This window comes from Cebus imitator, unplaced genomic scaffold (assembly GCF_001604975.1).
Source record: "Cebus imitator isolate Cc_AM_T3 unplaced genomic scaffold, Cebus_imitator-1.0 Scaffold205, whole genome shotgun sequence".
Taxonomy (NCBI): domain Eukaryota; kingdom Metazoa; phylum Chordata; class Mammalia; order Primates; family Cebidae; genus Cebus; species Cebus imitator.
This window is the reverse complement of record NW_016107520.1, coordinates 485,051-504,559: the sequence shown is the minus strand read 5'-3', so window position 1 is coordinate 504,559 and position 19,509 is coordinate 485,051. Positions and strand designations below refer to the sequence as shown.

Here is a 19,509-nt window from a genome sequence, read left to right as displayed (position 1 = left end):
AGGATTCCAGTTTCTCTGCATCCTTGCCAACACTTGGTATTGTTAGTAATTTTAATGTTAGCTATTCTAGTAAGTGTGTAGGGCTGTTTAATTGTGGCTTTAATTTACATTTCCTTGTTGACTGACATTAAATATCTTGTGATGATATTTAATGTGTTGCCTAGGCTTGATTCAACCTCCTGGCTCAAGCAGTTTCTCCTGCCTCAGGCTCCTGAGAAGCTGGGACTGCAAGTGTGCATCACTGTGCCTGGTTAATGTGTACATCATTTGTGAAGTGTCTGTTCATGTCTTTTGTCCATTTGAAAAATAAGGTTGCATTTTTATTATTGAGTTTTAGAGTTTATTTTTGAGTTTAAATATTTTACATGGAAGTATTTTGTCACATAAATGTCATATTTATACACATAAATGTATTGTAAATATCTTTTTCCAGTCTGAATCTGCTTTTTATTTTCCTGATCATGTCTTTTGAGGATGGAAGTTGTAAATTTTGATAAAATACAATTTTTCAGTTTTTTTTTCTTTTTGGTGTATATTTTTTGTATTCTAAGAAATCTTTGCTTACCAATGATTACAGTAATTTTCTCCTCATCGTTTTTTGGTTTAGTTTTTATGTTTAAGTCTATTAACTGTTTCAAGTTAATTTTTGTGTATGGTGCAAGGAAAGGATTGGGGTTCCTTTTTTATTTTTTCTAAATTGATATCCAGTAGTTTGAGTATCGTTTGTTTAAAAGGTCTTCTCATTGGGATTATCTTGGCACTTTCTTGAAAATAAATTTTTATATGTGTGGGTTAATTTCTGATTTCTTTATTTCATTGATGCGTATAGCCATTTACTTTAATATCACAATGTCTTAGTTACTGTAGCTCAGTTACTGTCTTAATTATTGTAGCTCTGTACATGAAATTATGTAGTGTAAAGTTCTCTGACTTGTTTGTTTTGAAAACTTTTGGTTACTCTAAGTCTTCAAAGTAACATATACATTTTAGAATTAGATTGTAAATTTGTACAGAACTGCCTCCTGAGATTTTGGTTGAGATTGTATTGAATCTATAGATTAGTTTTGAGAGCATTGCTTTCCTAACAATGTTAAGTTTTCCAATCCATAAACATTATGTATATTTCCATTTATGTTAAGTTCTCCCTAATTTTTCTTAGTAAAAGTGTTAAGTGTACAGGTCTTGCACATATTTTAAAAAATTATTCTTAAGTTTTAATGTTTTTTGATATTATCTTAAATGGCTTGTGGTACTGTACCTGGCCTGCTTTTAAATTTTATTTGTGAACTTTCTAGTGTCCTAACATATTTCTTAGAGGAAAACCTAGTTCCAATATACGTTTTTATAAAATATCTTTATTATGATGTAAAGTCAGAGAAAAGGAGTGATAAGTTGAAAGTAAAGTGGTCTACTAATGAGGTAGAAAAAGCAGTGTGATTGAGTGAGATCTGAAGAGAGAGCTGTTGTAGTTAAAGATTTGGATTTCTTGGTTTGTGTTTTAGAATCAAAGCAGGACTGGGTGCCAATTAATTCTAGAATTGGACATGAGAGTAAATGACCGAATAATGGTAAAAAAAAATGAAAGACTAGTTTATTGAATGCATTTTCCACATTGACTAAAATCATCCTGTACTAATGAAGTTTTTACTGTTGTAATTAATACTTTTGTATAGATTTTTTTCTTTCTTTTTTTTTATTATTATTTTGTGTTATGGAGTCTCACCCTGTCACCCAGGCTGGAATGCAGTGGCACGATCTCGGCTCACTGCAACCTGCACTTCCCTGGTTTAAGCAGTTCTCCTGCCTCAACCTCCCAAGTAGCTGGGATTACAAGCCTGCGCCACCACACCAGCTAATTTTTGTGTCTTCAGTAGAGACGGGAGTTCACCATGTTGGCCAGGCTGGTCTCAAACTCCAGACCTCAAGTGATTCACCTGCCTTGGCCTTACAGCTGGTGGGATGACAGGTGTCAGCCATTGTGCCCAGCCTGTGTATAGATTTTTTTTTTTTTTTTTTTTTTTGAGATGGAGTGTCTCAGTCTATTGCCCAGGCTAGAGTGCAGTGGCACGGTCTTGGCTCACTGCATCCTCCACCTCCTGGGTTCAAACCATGTTCCTGCCTCAGCCTCCTGAGTAGCTGGGACTACAGGCGTGTGCCACCATGCCCGGCCAAATTTTGTATTGTTGATAGTGATAGATTTTTACCATGTTGGCCAGGCTGGTCTGGAACTCCTGACCTCAGGTGATCAGCCTGCCTCAGCCTCTCAAAGTGCTGGGATTACAGGCATGAACCACCGTGCCCAGCCATAGATTTTTAAAGTCCTGACTGTCATTGGTTTGCAAGATTGATGAAGACAGGAATCTTCTTTCTTGATAACCAGAATGTCATCAGTACTCAGTACTCAATAAATATTTATTGAATAGTTAATTATAAGAATGATGTCAGGGCTTTGTGTGGAGAATAACAGAACTACCTTTATTTCTTCACATCTGAGTCCTTAAGATCTCTTAATAATTCCTCCTTTTTTCTTTTTGCTACCCCCACTATATGGTGTGTCTCAATTCAGGTCCTCTCTGGACTGTTGCAAGAATATTTTAATAGGGTTCCCTGTGCTTAAACTGGCATTTATCTTACACTAGTAATTTTATAGTCCAGCCTCTACACGACAACCTTGATGATTTTTTATTTATTAATATTATTGTGGAAAATACACATAACTTAAAATTTACCGTCTTAACCATTCAAGTGTACAGTTCAGTATTGTTACATATATTCACATTGTTGTATAATCAATCCCCAGAACTTTTTCATCTTGCTAACTGAAACTCTATATTCATTAAATAGCAACTTCCAATTTTCTCCTGTCCCTAGTCCCTGGAAGCAACTGTTCTGGTTTCTATTTCTATTAATCGGACTGCTCTAGATAGCGCATATAAGTGGAACCGTATAGTGTTTGTGTTTTTGTAACTGACTTATGTTACTTAGCGTGATGTCTTCAAGGTTCATCTGTGTTGTAGCATGTGTCAGAATTTCCTTTCTTTTTTTTGAGATGGAGTCTCATTCTTTTGCCAGGCTGGAGTGCAGTGACACTATCTTGGCTCACTGCAACCTCCACCTCCCGGGTTTAGGGGATTCTCCTGCCTCAGTCTCCCAACTATCTGGGACTACAGGGCATGTGCCACCATGCCCAGCTAATTTTTCTATTTTTAGTAGAGATGGGGTTTCACCATATTGGCCAGGATGGTCTTGATCTCCTGACCTCTTGATCCGCCTGCCTCAGCCTCCTAAAGTGGTGGGATTACAGGCAATTTCCTTTCTTTTTAAGTCTGAAATATACTCTGTTTTATGTTTACGTCACATTGTGTTAATTCATCCATCAGTGGATGCTTGGATTGCTTCTCACCTCTTGGTTATTGTGAATACTACTGCTATGAACATGAATGTACAAATAGCTCTTCAAGACTCTGCTTTCAGCTATTTTGGGTATATACCTAGAATTGGAGTTGCTGGATCATAGTAATTCTATTTTTAATTTTTTGAGTAATTAGCAAGCTGTTTTCCCTAGTAGCTATAGCATTTTACATTCCCACCAGCATTGCACAAGGATTCCAGTTTCTCTGCATCCTTGCCAACACTTGTTATTTTCTGTTTATTTGATGGTAAAAGCTATATATATATATATATATATATATATATATATATATATATTTTTTTTTTTTTTTTTTTTTTTTTTTTTTTTTTTTTTTTTTTTTTTTGTATTTTAGTAGAGACGGGGTTTCACCAGGTTGACCAGGGTGGTCTCGATCTCTTGACCTCGTGATCCACCCGCCTCGGCCTCCCAAAGTGCTGGGATTAGAGGTGTGAGCCACCGTGCCCAGCCTGACTCTGGCTTAGTTCTGGCCAGTGAGATGTGAGAGCAAGAATATGAACAACTTCTGAGAGGAAACTTAATGGGAAGAGATGTATCCTCCTTTTTGTTTTTTTTCCTGCTGTCTGGAAACCACAGCAGCCTTTTGGACCATCGCTTAGACTTGTTGAATTTATGAATGCTGCAAGCTGTGGTCCTGATTGTCTTGGAGACATATGTCAGTCCTGACTTTATTTTGGGTTTTCTGTTACAGCCAAAACTAATTCTATCAGGCTTTTGTTTTGTTGTGTGGTTTTTCTTTCTTTTTTTTTTTTTTTTTTGCATTTTNTTTGCTGCCTTCCTCCCTATCACCTATATCTGGCATTTCTCCCCATGTTATCCCTCCCCAAATCCCCACCTTGTCGTAGTTACACCCGCGGCCACAGACCCCAGTGTGTGATGCTCCCCTCCCTGTGTCCATGTGTTCTCATTGTTCAACACCCGCCTATGAGTGAGAATATGTGGTGTTTGATTTTCTGTTCTTGTGTCAGTTTGCTGAGAATGATGGTTTCCACGTATTGCACCGTGTATATGTGCGACATTTTCCCTGTCCAGTCTATCATTGATGGGCATTTGAGTTGGTTCCAAGTCTTTGCTGTTGTAAACAGTGCTGCAGTGAACATTTGTGTGCATGTGTCCTTACAATAGAATGACTTATAATCCTTTGGATATATACCCAGTAATGGGATTGCTGGGTCAAATGGAATTTCTATTTCTAGGTCCTTGAGGAATCACCACATTGTCTTTCACAATGGTTGAACTAATTTACACTCCCACCAATATTGTAAAAGTGTTCCTATTTCTCCACATCCTCTCCTGCATCTGTTGTCACCAGATTTTTTTAATGATCGCCATTCTAACTGGCATGAGATGGTATCTCAATGTAGTTTTGATTTGCGTTTCTCTAATGACCAGTGATGAGCATTTTTTCATATAGTATGAAGTGGTATTTTATTGTGCTTTTAATTACATTTCTTTAATTATTATTGATCTGAGCATCTTTTCTATGTGCTTATTTGCTATTTGTTTACCTTCTTTGGAGAAATGTCTATTCAAGTCTTTTGCTCATTTTAAAATGAGGGTTTTTCTTCTGTTGCTGAGCTGTAGAAATTAAAAAAAAATCTAGTTATTAATCCCTTATCATGTATATGATTTGCAAAAATTTTCTCCCATTTCTATATAGATTGCTTTTTACTGTATTGATTATTTATTTTGACACTGAGAACACCTGGGAGAGATTTTAAAATCTTAGACTTTTTTGTTGTTGTTGTTGAGGCAGGATCTCACTCAGTCACCCAAGCTGGAGTGCAGTGGCACGATCTTGGCTCACCACAACCCTCACCTCCTGGGTTCAAACGAGTCATGTCCCTCAGCCTCCAGACTAGCTAGAATTACAGGTGTGCGCTGCCACGCCTGGCTAATTTTTGTACTTTTAGTAGAAATGAGGTTTCACCATGTTGGTCAGGCTAGCCTCGAACTCCAGGCCTCAAGTGATCCACCCACCTCGGCCTTTCAAAGTACTGGGCTTACAGGGGTGAGCCACTGTGCCCAGCCTAAAATCTCAGACTTTATCAAATTACTTTCTATGACCCAGAGCTTAAACTTCTGTTTTTTGGAATTGAACACAACCTGGTTTCTAACTATCTCTCTGGCTTAATTTTTATTTTTATACATATACAGTTGGCCCTTTGAGAGGAGTTGGCTCCAGGACTCTCCTGCTGATCCCCAAATCCAAGGATGCTGAAGTCCATTATATAAAATGGCATAGTGCTGTATACATATAACAAATGCCCTTGCTCTGTTTTCTGCCTAACAATTCAAACTCTAGTGAGGGAAAAATATTTGAAGTTCAGAAAGTGTCAAGATTTATATTATTCTTTCTTAGATGTTCTTCATATTCATCTAGAGAACCTCTATTTTTGAAAGATACCAGAAATCTCATTTCTAACCACCTACTTTCTTACGCAGAATGGAATTGAGCACTGAACCCTGTGTATAATTCTGTTACAGTATCTCAAATGTTTTCATTTACCTGTTTGTTTACCTCTCTGTTTTGCTCTCTGGACTGACAGTTCTGTGTCAGAGTTTTTGTTATGGGTCTTTTGTCATTAATCTAACTGTGGTAATCAGTGTGTGGTACGTAATTAAATAATAAATGTTTGTTAATTAAATAACAAATGTTACTGTTATAAATTAAATAACAGTAACATTTGTTATTTATTTACTCACTAATTAACGTTTGTTATTTAGTGAGTAAATAAATAAGTAAATAAAATAAACATTTGTCATTTAATAACAAATGTTATTAAATTTATGTAATAACAAATGTTAATTAGTGAGTAAATGAAGGTATTAGTTCATTCCACACCGATATGAAGAAATACACAAGACTGGATAATTTATAAAGGAAAGAGGTTTAATTGACTCAGTTCCACATTACCGAGGAGGCCTCAGGACACTTATAATCATGGCAGAAGGCAAAGGAGAAGCAGGAACCTTCTTCATAGGGTGGCAAGACAGAGTGTGGAGCAGGGGAAATGTCAGATGCTTTATAAAACCATCAAATCTTGTGAGACTCACTCAATATTGAGAACAGCATGGGGAAACTGCCCCCATAATCCACTTTCCCCCACCTGATCCTGCCCTTGACAGGTGGGGATTCTGGATAATACAGGTATTACAATTCAAGATGAGATTTTGGATGGGGACACAGCTGAACCCTATCAATGAAGAAATGAATTAATGTTAAGTTGGCGTTATTGAATCTCCAGAGTTGCACTAGAATAGACGTTAATTCTGGTTGCCTGCACTGGTAACTGTACTTAAATGATTTCTGGGAGAAAATAGCTCTCATTTGCAAGCTTCTTTTTGGCAGTCCTTACTCTCTTCCCCTAGCACCCAGCAACTTTGTAGCAGATCTTTGTTATTGGGTGGAGGTTTTATTAAGGCGTATACTTTATTTGTATACAATTTACTTGTGATCTTAGCGTAGAAGGGTTGTTTCTGTTTCAAAGTAATTTGAAATCTCTGTAAGGATGTTCATCAGATAGAATTGCTCATATTATTTTATATATATTTGCTATTGTTGTTATTGAGGGTAGATCACAGAGCCTGGGAAATAGTCCTTTGGTTGGTTATCAAAATTAAGCCAAAACAAAAAATAGTATATTTCTCCTTCTTCCATTAGAATTGTAGCTCTTGTTATGAATTCTGGTAATAAATTACTTCATTGAAGTCAAATAGTTTATGATGTTCCTTGGCAGGGAAATCTTGAAAATATTTTACTGTTACAGCAAATTTCACACTAAGTTATATTTCAAAAAGTCATTAGTAAAAGTTCTGGAAAAAGAACAGTCACTGTCAAGTGATATGCTACCAAAAGATGGATTGCTACTATTTTAGATGATTTAGCTGTGCTAGTTATATGGGATTTTTATGAGTTACGCTATGCATGATTTCCAGTAAAACTTTGATTTTAAATGTAAACATTTATTTAAATGTTTAATCCACTCCTAACATAAATACTAAGTTGTGTGTTCTTATAAATTTGTTTAAGTGTTAGAACTTATATATAGGCACATTCTGCATTGAAATAAGTGAAATAATTTTCATCCTAGCTTTTTGGTGACAGTATTTCTATTTGCTGAGTGATGAAAAAGTAATTAGTTATGAAATGAGATACAAACTATGATAGATTCTTCTGTAAATAGAACATTTCAAGTTTTATCTTGGTTCTTGCAAGAATATTTAGTACTTATACATGATTTTTCCTTGTGTTCAAATGTGCTCAGCTGCAAAGGGAGTAGTGACTCAGATAATTCAATATAGGGAATAGTCCAGAATTTGACCTTTAAATTGTTTTGGAATTTGCATTCAAATATTGATATCTCTGAAAGAGGTATGAGCAGCACTTTCCACAATATAGTAAACAGTCCAGTAATGTCTTTATCTTGAAATAAATTGCAGATTGCCCAACTGTTTCTTTATTATCTAAAACAAAACTGCCTTTATTTCTGTATTGTTGCAATTTTTAATCTGCTTTTAGTCTGGGGTATAATAATTTGGTCTTAAAAGATTTTCAGCTTTTGAAAATCTTCAGTTATCTCTTGCCTCTCACTTACCAGGCTGGCCTGATGTGATACCACCTGCTTTTCTTTATATATACATATATATATATTTTTTTTCTTTTGCCAGTTTTTGCTGTAGCAGCACCTGCTTTTCTTTATGGACATAACCATTACTCTAAAATTTGAGAGTAATTAAAAATTATAGTCTATTGTAATGAACAAGGTAGACATTGGGCCATTTATTCATTTCTAAAACCTCTCTGAGTGTGTGTGTCTGCCATATACTAGCTTTTTTTTGTGTGTGGATAGAGGATCCAAAGATGATAGATAGCCTTTGAGAAACTTATATTTTGCAGTTTGGCAAGGGGGTGGTGGTAGGGAAGATAGGTAAAAAAATTGCAATGTATTGTCATAAGTTCTGTGATTGAGATAAGGAAATGTCATAGGAATGCGTAGGAGGGTCATTTAACCCAGAGTTTGAAATGTACATCTGAACTGAGTTTTGAAGGATGAGTAGAAATTAGCCAGATAAAGAGGAAAATAATCCTGGAAAAACTCTAAGACGATGTGACCAATATAGGAGATCAGCTTTGGAATAAATAGTGGCTATCATTTATTGAGCTCTACCATGTGCCAAACTCTGTGATAGGAGTTTGAAACCACTTACCTCAGTGTAACTTGTGCAGCAGGTGCTATTATTCATAGTTTGTAAATGAAGAAACAGAGTCACAAGTTTCCTCACGTCATCACGTGGTTAATTAATAGTATTGCTAGTTTAAAAAACTCTAGCTTTTCTGGCTTTTTCTTTCTGTAGGCTGTTTTCTCCCAGCAAAGGACAGTTTCAAGATGGAGGAGATAAATAGTTACCATGCTATTGAAAGTTCACATGTGTAGATTAATTCTGAAAAGTGTGCAGAGGGATTTATAGTGACTTGTTTGTTCATTTAGGAGTATTTACCGAGAGCCTCTCATGTGCCAAGAACTGTGCTAAGAATTAGGAATAAAATGATAAATGCCAAAGTTGAGGTAGAGGGTGAAAGAAAGTGAGGACACTGACTGAAGCCATAGTTTGAAAAATCTGGATTGCAAAGGAAAAGATAATGATTGAGCAATACATTTTAGGGGAAGTCAGTAGTCTTAGTTTTTGTTTGTTTGTTTTTTTCATATGGGAAGTATTAATACTTTGTTTATATGCTGAAGAGAAAGAGCCATAGCAGGGGAAAGATAGAAGATGTAAAAGAAAGAGCTTTTAGGTCACATGTTTAATTAAGTAGATGGTGAGATGATTCTTGAATTTGTAATGGATGTATAATTTTAGTGTGATTAGCCTGTTCTTGAGTAATGAGACTCGAATAAACAATGAAACCTCTTATTTAAATGATCGCTGTAACCTCTTATGCCCGATTTATGCATTCCTCTTTATTGTTCCTCAGTTATTCTGCCCCTACTTCTGTTTATCATAGGATTTGTTATACTGAATTAGAGTCATCGAAATCTACCTGTTAGATGATATGCTTCTTGTGTGGCAGGGATGAGAAGAGACTATGTCTGATGCCACCTAACGACTGGTATAATCCCACTTCAGTAAATGCTTATTGAATCAGTGAATCAATGAATAACTTGGACTTTCTTATTTTTACCATTTTTGAACAATTTTCTTTTTGACTTTGAAGGGTTAAAAGGTATATAGCTACCCTATTAAGGTTTTGTTTGTTAGAAATTAAGTACTTAACACTTTAAGGTATGCCCTAGAATAGATAAAAAGAGAACGTTAAAAATTTTTGACGTTGAAAGGATCTTGTTGGTTAATTTTTTGGAAACTCTGTAATGATTATTTTATACAAAGGTTACAATATGCGTAAAATAATTTCTGATATTAAAGTATGGTAAGTAGAAATTAATAAAACAACCTTTATTAATTTCTTTCAGTTTATGGTGCTTTGCTCGTAGTGAGATTTTTCTCTAGGCATAGTAAGACAGAAAAATAAAGAATTGCAAGATATAACCAAATTTTAATGTAAAGTATGTTTCTATTATTACCTTGGGAATAATGTTTTAAAATTTATCAGCACTCATAATTGTTAGGGCATTTAAAAATGACAGTTGCAATTAATAATGATGATTTAGTCTGTTCATTTCCCTAGGCCTGTTAGATTCTGTTTGCTTTTTATAATACAGAATATTGAAATTTATGCCGAAGTTATATGGTTTACCTTAAATATCAAAGTACACTTAATTAAGAAAAAAAATGGAGAGTCTTTTAAGTTTTTCCAGATTTTTGATATAGACCTTTCTTTTTTTTGAAATGGTCTGTTGGCCAGGCTGGAGTGCAGTGATGCAGCCTCGGCTCACTGCAGCCTCCTTTTGGGTTCAAGCAACTCTCCTGCTTTAGCCTCTCGAGTACCTGGGTCTACAGGCACTCGCCACGATGCCTGGCTAATTTTTAGTAGAGACAGGGTTTCACCATGTTGGTCAGGCTGGTCTTGAACTCCTGACCTCAGATGATCTGCCTGCCTTGGCCTCCCAAAGTGCTGGGCTTACAGGCGTGAGCCACTGTGCCCAGCCTGATATAGACCTTTTCACTCCTCTTGATAAGCTGTGATTTAAAGGAAAAATAAATTTCTAATTTTTCTTTATGAATTATACTATCAACAACTACTGGTTTATTTTTACTCTTGGATGAAATTAAAATTTCAATTTATATTTACAATAAGAGATACTTCCATAGAATCTAATGAGTTTCTTAGATTTATCCTTTTAGAGAGTTAAAATCAATTTATCAGTTCAGAGACCTATCGTATTGGTATATCTAGAAGTGTAGAAAAAAGATATCCTCATACTTTTTTGTTGTTTTTTTATTAAGCTTTCGTTTAAAAACCAATGACAATTAAAAAAAATTAAATTTCCTGTGAATGTGGTATGTAGTTCCCCATAAATATGTTATTTTACCATTAATGTCATGGAGCTTTCTTGTTTCAGAATCCCGTCCACAAGATTCCTGACTCACATGAGATAACGCTGAAGCATGGCACTAAAACAGTAAGTTTAAAATTACAGGGCTGTCATGGAAAAGTGAACTAATAAGATACATTTGTATTAAGGCTAATTACACAATCAACTGATGACATAAAAGCTATAGACATTAACGAAAAATAGATTACTTTTATGTTCAGTCAAAATAGCCATTTCCTTTTAGTTAAAATAGGAACACTTATTGTCATTGTTATTGTTGGCTTTAAATACCTTCTGTTCTTTAATATAGGAAAGTTATAAGTGGAAGAAAGAAATGAAACTCAAACACAATTTTGCTTTTCATGGTGTGGGAAAATTTCTCATTACCCTTAGCTTTACTTTTGTATCAGTAAAAGGCATGAGTTTGTTCATTTTTGAGATGAATGTTGAGATAAGAAATGGACTTTAAGTAGTTACTGCATGGCTCTAAGGTTATATTATTCATACTTAGTTTATAGATTGCATGTTTATGTTGTTGTATTTACTCATATTTAAGTAATCTAAAATATTTAAAGATGAATAATATAAAATATTTGAGATATAAGGTGAAATCATTGTATCTTATTGCAAAACCACTAAAAGGCCAGGCGTGGTGACTCCCAGCACTTTGGGAGGCTGAGGCAGGCGGATTATGAGGTCAGGAGGTCAAGACCATCCTGGCTAACATGGTGAAACCCTGTCTCTACTAAAAAAATTAGCCGGCGTGGTGGCACCCGTCTGTAGTCCTAGCTACTTGGGAGGCTGAGGCAGGAGAATAGTTTGTACTTGGGAGGCAGAGATTCCAGTGAGCCAAGATCACCCCACTGCACTCCAACCTGGGTGACAGAGCAAGACCTCGTCTCAAAAAAAAATTATGTTAAATATAATGGATTTATTGTTCTTTTAAATGAAATGTAAAATATTTAAAAATTTTGTTTTAATTTCTAGTGGAAATAGCTATACATAAACTCATATAAACAAAAGCTCTTTGGAGTCCTCAATAGATTTTAAGACTGTAAAGAGTCTTGAAATACAACAGTGTGGGAATTGCTGTGCTAAGAAATTATTTCCATCTAATTCTTAATATGTTTATTTTTTGTTAAATCAGATTTCTTATATTTTTATTCTGAAATTGTGATGGAATTCTATTTTTTGTGTTTTTAAGTAAATAAGAAAAAAAATGTAGACAGTTTTTAAAAGGAAGTTTTTCTGTCCTCTAGTCTGGAGAATTTTACAGCTGAGGGATGGGTCATGAGTTTCACAAGTTTGATTTAAATATTCCTTTTTTTTGGCAAATTAAGTTTTATATTGTAGAGAAACATAAAAAACACTCCAATATCTAATTGATTTTACACATTGAAAATCAATTGGAGTATCTAATTTTACTCTTGGATTAACTCATTTTTCTTTCAATCCTGGCTTTGTCCTACATGCAAATATTTTTAAGTAAATGTTGGACTAGAAGATGACTTTTCTATCTGATCTTGTTTTTCTTTTAAACGAGTTATTTAAAATATGTCCATAAGGTAAATCTTATTTGTTTCCTATATACTTTACGTTTTTGTCCCCCGTCCCCACTTTACAGGATTATTTAAAAGCAAACACCTGACTTCATATGATTTCATCTGTAAATTATTTTAGTATGAATCTCTAAGAGATAATATTGGGCTGTCTCTGCCTCCCTCTTTCTCAATATGCACACATACACTCTCTCCTACATAATGCTATCTTTATTATATTTAATTTTTTTCAATAATTATTTAATCTAGTATCCCATTAGTGTTCAAATTTCTCCAGTTGTCCCATACAACTTTTTAGGGTCAATTTGTTCAAATTAGTCTCATAATGATGTCTGATGTATTCTTAGGAGAGTTATCATTATGCTTATTTTTTAATCTCCTAATTTATAACAGTTTTTCTGCTCTTTCTCCTTGCCATTTAAGAAACATGTATATTCATTTATTGAATATACTTACTATGGCCTAATAGTCAACTGAACCCTTCCCAGTGAATGTGATGATAAAGTCTAAAGCTTCTTGAAAGAAGGAGAGGGTGATATACATTAATTTTCTTAACATAAAGGTTAAAACTGAAAATGTTTGTGCCCATTCCCAAGTTGAAAAAGACACTTTCTTGTTTTTTTTTTTTCCTTGAGACAAACTTTATTAGTAGAAGAAATAACATAGAGGCAAATGATTGTGTAGGTGTGGTAGCAGAACCCAGAGCCTTGCTCTTTTGCTCAGGCTGGAGTGCAGTGGCACCATCTTGGCTCACTGCAACCTCCCCTCCCGGGTGCAAGTGATTCTCCTGCCTTAGCCTCCCAAATAGCTGGGATGACAGGTGCCCGCCGTGACACCCAGTAGTTTTTGTATTTTTAGTAGAGACGAGATTTTGCCATGTTGGCCAGGCTGGTCTTGAACTCCTGACCTTAGGTTATCCGCCTGCCTCAGCCTCATAAAGTGCTGGTATTACAGGCGTGAGCCAGTATGCCCGGACTCTGAGCTCTGTTTTCTGTCTTTATAATTACCTCCTTCATGTCCTTTTGGTGGATGATGAATTATATATAGTCAGCAGCAGAGATCCTAATACTTCAGTGAATGGTAGCTTTGAAAGCCTCATTTTGTAACTTTGCTTTATAATTTGCCATCTTTCTTCTTAGCTAGGAGAACAGTCAAGTTTGCAATTTATTCTGTTTTTTCTTGATTAAAAGGAATTTATCTCATAGTTGTTAGACTGCATGTTTGTTCAATTTTTAGTCCTCCTTTCTTTTAGACAAATATTTAGTAGAGTTTGTATTTTGTGCCAGGTCCACTGCTGGGCACAGACAAGGTCTCTGTCCTTGTGGCACTTATACTCTTGAGGGAAGGACAGGTACAGAATAGAGGAACCACAGATGAAGTTGTAATTTCATATTGTGTTGTAGTGAGATGAACACTGGTGTTTCTTGGCACAAGAAATGACTTTGTTTTCACTCGTATGTTTTCCTTAACATCTTTAGAGTGTATGTCTAATTTTAACATAAGTATTAATTATTTATATATGATTCCCTTATTATGAAATCAGGTTTTACAAGTGCTAATTGAAATGAGTATAAGTTATTTTGTCAGTATCTGGCTTATTTAATTATAATTATATTACATTAATTACCTTTAAATCTATTTATTAGGAGAACTGATCTATAGAAGCTTCCTATATAGAAAACATTGATTCTGGCCAGGTGCAGTGGCTCAAAGCTGTAATTCCACCACTTTGTGAGGCTGAAGCAGGCAGATCATCTGAGGTTCAAGACCAACCTGGTCAACAAGTAAAACTCCATTTCTACTAAAAAGTACAAAAATTCTCTGGGTGTGGTGGCGTGTACCTGTAATCCCAGCTACTAGGGAGGCTGAGACAGGAAAAGCACTTGATCCCGGGAGGCAGAAGTTGCAGTGAGCCAAGATCGCACCACTGCATTCCAGCCTGGACAACAGAGTGAGACTCCGTCTAAAAAAAAAAAAAACCCAAAAAACTTTTGTCTCCAACATATGATAATCACGTTAAATATTCCTAATGTAGTTCTTTTCTTCTGAGAAGGTGGTAGATCTAGGAACTTCCTGCTTTAACAGAAAGCTACGTATATCTCAGGAACAATGAGTTACACATTGAATATTGACATGTGAATTGGACCTAGGAAAGTTCACAGGGAAAGCAAAAAAAAAAAAAATTTTTTTTTTTTTTTTTTTTTTTTTTTGAGATGGAGTCTCACTCTTGTCAGCCTGGAATGCAATGTCATGATCTCTGCTCACGGGAACCTCCGCCTCTTGGGATTAAGCAATTCTCCTGCCTCAGCCTCCCGAGTAGCTGGGATTACAGGCATGTGCTACCACGTCTGGCTAAATTTGTATTTTTAGTAGAGACATAGTTTCTCCATGTTGGTCAGGCTGGTCTTGAACTCCTGACTTCAAGTAATCTGCCTGCCTTGGCCTTCCAAAGTGCTGGGATTATAGGCGTGAGCCACTGTGCCCGGGCACAAATTTTTTATTATTTTTTTTTGAGACAGAGTCTCTCTGTGTTGCCCAGGCTGGAATGCAGTGGCACGATATCGGCTCACTGCAACCTCCGCCTCCCAAGTTTCAGTGATTTGTGTGTCTCAGGACACAAGATATAAGTACTGTTATAATGTGATTAGTCACTTAAAAATTCAGCTTTAAAAATAATTAAGGTGAATATACCGAGTCATTTGACCATAAGCAACAGATATTTCTGCTTTGTTTTACTTTTTTAAATAGATTTCTTAAAGCTCCCTTGATGTTACTCATTTTGGTGATTTCAGATTCATATGGTCTTCATTCAGTTATGATTGAACCATCTTAAAAGTTTTCCTAAAGACTATATTGAAAATGCTGAATTATTGTAATTATTTGTGATATTTCTATTTATACACTAAAGCAACTTAGTTTGTCATATGGAATTGCAGTGGTAGCTATTTTGAGTACATTGCTGATGAGTTGGGACAATCTTGGAAAATAGATTAAATTTAAAGTATTTTTCTTTATTGCAAAATAATTAATATAGTAACAAAGTCTAATAAATATAGAAGGCACCATCCATTCCCACTTTTCAGAAGTAACAGGAGTTGGTGGTTTGTGCTTCCAAGGCCTATAATATAGGGGGTGGGATTTAAAGACTAGAAATGGAGGTTATAATTGACCATATGTCATTTTGCTGTGTCATTTTGCTCCAGTCATTTTATTTTATTTTTTTTTTAAACCAGGTGTCTGCTTTGGGTCTGGATCCCTCAGGTGCCCGTTTGGTGACAGGAGGATATGACTATGATGTTAAGTTTTGGGATTTTGCTGGAATGGATGCTTCTTTTAAGGCATTTCGATCCCTTCAGCCCTGTGAGTGGTATGTATTCACTTACTTATCTTACATTACTTATTCACTTACAAATATCTTCGTGTTTGACTTAATATCTTCCAATTGGAAGACAGTGCTGTTAGCATGGAAATTCCATGTACAATGATTTATATCAAAATACATTACGTTTATATGGCTGTATACTGCCTTCATTATTTCAATGAAGTAAAATGAGCCTTACATTTCTTTTGTTTCATAAACCTATGTTTTAGGCTGGGCACGGTGGCTCGTACCTGTAAATCCTAGAACTTTTGGAAGCTGAGGTGAGCGGATTTCCTGAGGCCTGGAGTTCGAGACCAGACTGGTCAACATTGTGAAACCCTGTCCCTACTAAAATTACAAAAATTAGCTGGGCTTGGTGGTGCATGCCTGTGATCCCAGCTACTTGGGAGGCTGAGGCAGGAGAATTGCTTGAGCCCAGGAGGTGGAGGTTGCAGTGAGCTGAGATCGTGATGCTGCACTCTAGCCTGGGCAACAGAGCAAGACTATATCTCAAAAAAAAATTACGGAAGGTCTGGCACAGTGGCTCATGTCTGTAATCCCAGCACTTTGGGAGGTTGAGGCAGATGGGTCACCTGAGGTCTGGAGTTCAAGACCAGCCTGTCCAACATGGTGAAACCCCATCTCTACTAAAAATATAAAAACTAGCCAGGTATGATGGTGCACGTCTATAATCCCAGCTACTTGGAAGGCTGAGACAGGAGAATTACTTGAACCTGGGAGGTGGAGGCTGCAGTGAGCTGAGATTGCACCACTACCCTCCAGCTTGGGTGACAGAGGGAGACTCTATCTAAAAATAATAATAATAATAATAAAGTATATTATGTAAATATGACAGAATTTAATTTTTTTTCTTTTTTGTCTTTTTTTTAGACAGAATTTAATTTCAAAATATAATTTCAAAGTATATTACAGGCACATGCCTGGCTAATTTTTGTATTTTTAGTAGAGAGGAGGTTTTGCCATGTTGGCTGGGCTGGTCTTGAACTCCTGGCCTCAGGTGCTCCCCCTGCCTCAGCCTCCCAAAGTGCTGGGATTACAGGTGTTAGCCACTGTGCCTGGCCACACATGAACCTATCATTTCTAGTTTGTTTTAAAACATTCCAATTAATCCTGAGAAATGTATTTGTGTATGACATATATTAAGCCATAATCCAGGTGCTAATCCATTTTGCACTGTTTAGGTATGGTCAGCTAGCATTGTGTTAGAAACGGCCTTCCATGTTGCTACAATGAGCCAGTCTCTCTCTTATTTATTTATTTATTCAGTTATTTATTTGAGACAGGATCTGTTGCCTAGGCTGTAGTGCAGTGGTGAGATTTTGGCTCACTGCATTCTCTGCCTCCTGGGCTCAAGACATCCTCCCATCTCAGCCCTCCAAATAGCTGGGACTGTGGCTGTACACCACCATGCCTGGCTGATTTTTATATTTCTTTGGCAGAGATGGGGTTTCACCATGTAGTCCAGAGTGGTCTCGAACTCCTGACCTCAAGTAATCTGCCTGACTCCTCTTTCTAGAGTGCTGGGATTACAGGAATGAGCCACCGTGCCCAGCCCATAAGCCACTCTCTTTTCTGTTTTCGACCGTATCTGATCTTTTGGCATATTGCTTTGTTATGATATCATTTAACTTTATGGTCCCCAACCTTTTTTGTACTAGTGACTGGTTTTGTGTAAGACAAAGTTTTCACATGGACTGAGGATAATGTGGAAGTGAGGGTGGTAGGTGGTTTCCAGATGAAACTGTTCCACTTCAGATCATCAGGCATTAGATTCTAATAAGGATTGTGCAACCTAGAGATCCCTCACATGCACAGTTCACAGTAGGTTTCACATTCCTATGAGAATCTAATGCCATTGTTGATCTGACAGGAGCCGGAGCTCAGACGGTAATGCTTGCTCACCTGCCCCCACACCTGCCATGCACCTGGTTCCTAACAGGCCACAGACTAGTACCAGTCCATGGCCCAGGCTTTGGGACTCCTGATTTAACTTGTTTCTTTGTCTCCTCTCCAATATTTCCTATGGAAGATCAAAGACTTTATCATAATTTATATTGTATCACTTTAGGTGGCATGTATTGTCTAGTTGTTTCACTGTTAGTGACTAGAAATTAAGATATATCCCTGGATTAAGGTGGTGACATATGATTTCTTCATTGTAAAGTTAATATTTTGTACTTGAGATTGGCAAGAACTTTGTGGAGAGATAGTTTGGTACCATGTAAAATATCCAGATACTCATCATTTTCACTTATTGAGCTTAGTGTCCATTGACGATTTCTTCCTGAATCAGTTATGTCATTGAGGGTTACAAATTGGTGATTTTCTCACTCTGTTATTTCATCTGCATTTATTTCTTGACATCTTCTTAAAGAAAAACTTTTCCTCATTAAATACTGATGTTATTTGGTTACCCTGAAATACAGTTACTACTGAAGAGGCAGGATAAGCGCTTAGTTATCTTTCTTTCATTGCCCATTTTTAGCTTAAGGGCTGGTGGTGATAAATGAGTTGTTTCTGTTACTGGTGATGATTTCTTTTTCTTTTTTGAGTATCAGTATTTATGATTTTTAAATTTTTATGTTTCAGTCAATTGCAGTCATTATTCTTTTTGATGTTTAAATTGTCCTAGATTTATCTAGTAGGAGTCCCTGATTACTGTGTAACTTTGGCATGACCTTACTAGTCTTTAAAACATACTTGTTTTCTGGTACAACATGATATAGGCTTCCTGTTAAATTCTTTTCCAAGTCCTGGAATCAGTAGTTCCCCAAGGAGTCATCCTTTCTTTTTGTGGGAATGGTATTTAGAGACCAAATCTGGATGCTAGGCATGCTCACTGATACTGAGATATTATTGCTTTTGACCTTTTGATGGAAAGAGGTAGAAATATAGATGCATATGTATGTATGGATCTATGTGTCTATGTTTAAATTACCAGGTCTCATTGATATTTCTGTTTAAATTTCAAAATATTAGTAAACTTTTAAATTTCAGTTTTTAAATGTATGTATAAGCTACAAAGATAGTACAGAGTTCATGCATATACTTCACCCAGTTTCCCTTATGATTAACGTCTTATCTTACCATGGTCCATTTGTCACAGTTAGAAAACCAGCATTAGTCAGTTACTATTAATCTCCAAACTTTATTTGGATTTCACTGTTTTCTTTAATGATTCCTCCAACATACATTACCTTTGGTCCTTAAATTTGTTCAGTCTTCTCTGGTTGCTGGCAGTTTCTCAGTCGTTGATTGTTTTTCATGACCATGAAAGTCTTGAAGGGTACTGGTCAGGTATTTTGTAGAATATCTCTCAGTTTGGTTTTATTTGGTGCTTTTCTTATGGTTAGATTGAGATTATGAGTCCTTGGGAAGAATATCACAGAGGTGAAGTGGATTTTTTATCACATTATATCAGGAATACTTCTATCATGCAATTCTCCTGCCTCAGCCTCTCAAGCAGCTGGGACTACAGGTGTGTGCTACCACACCCAGCTAATTGTATTTTTGGTACAGATGGGGTTTCACCATGTTGGCTGGGCTGGTCTTGAACTCTTGACTTCATGATCCACTCGCGTTGGGCTCCCAAAGTGTTGGGATTACGGGCGTGAGCCACCGTGCTCATCCTAAATATCCCCT

General features: G+C 36.2%; 1 protein-coding gene across 3 annotated transcripts in view; it reads left to right on the top strand.

Moving 5' to 3' along the window:
• WDR70 (WD repeat domain 70) overlaps positions 1–19,509 on the top strand; it is a 329,425-nt gene that overhangs the window by 46,727 nt on the left and 263,189 nt on the right. For all 3 annotated transcript variants that reach the window (XM_017548233.2, XM_017548235.2, XM_037745605.1), the window contains exons 6-7: positions 10,954–11,013; positions 15,719–15,852. In XM_017548233.2, the coding sequence (XP_017403722.1) occupies positions 10,954–11,013; positions 15,719–15,852 (194 nt within the window). The remainder of the gene's footprint in view (positions 1–10,953; positions 11,014–15,718; positions 15,853–19,509) is intronic.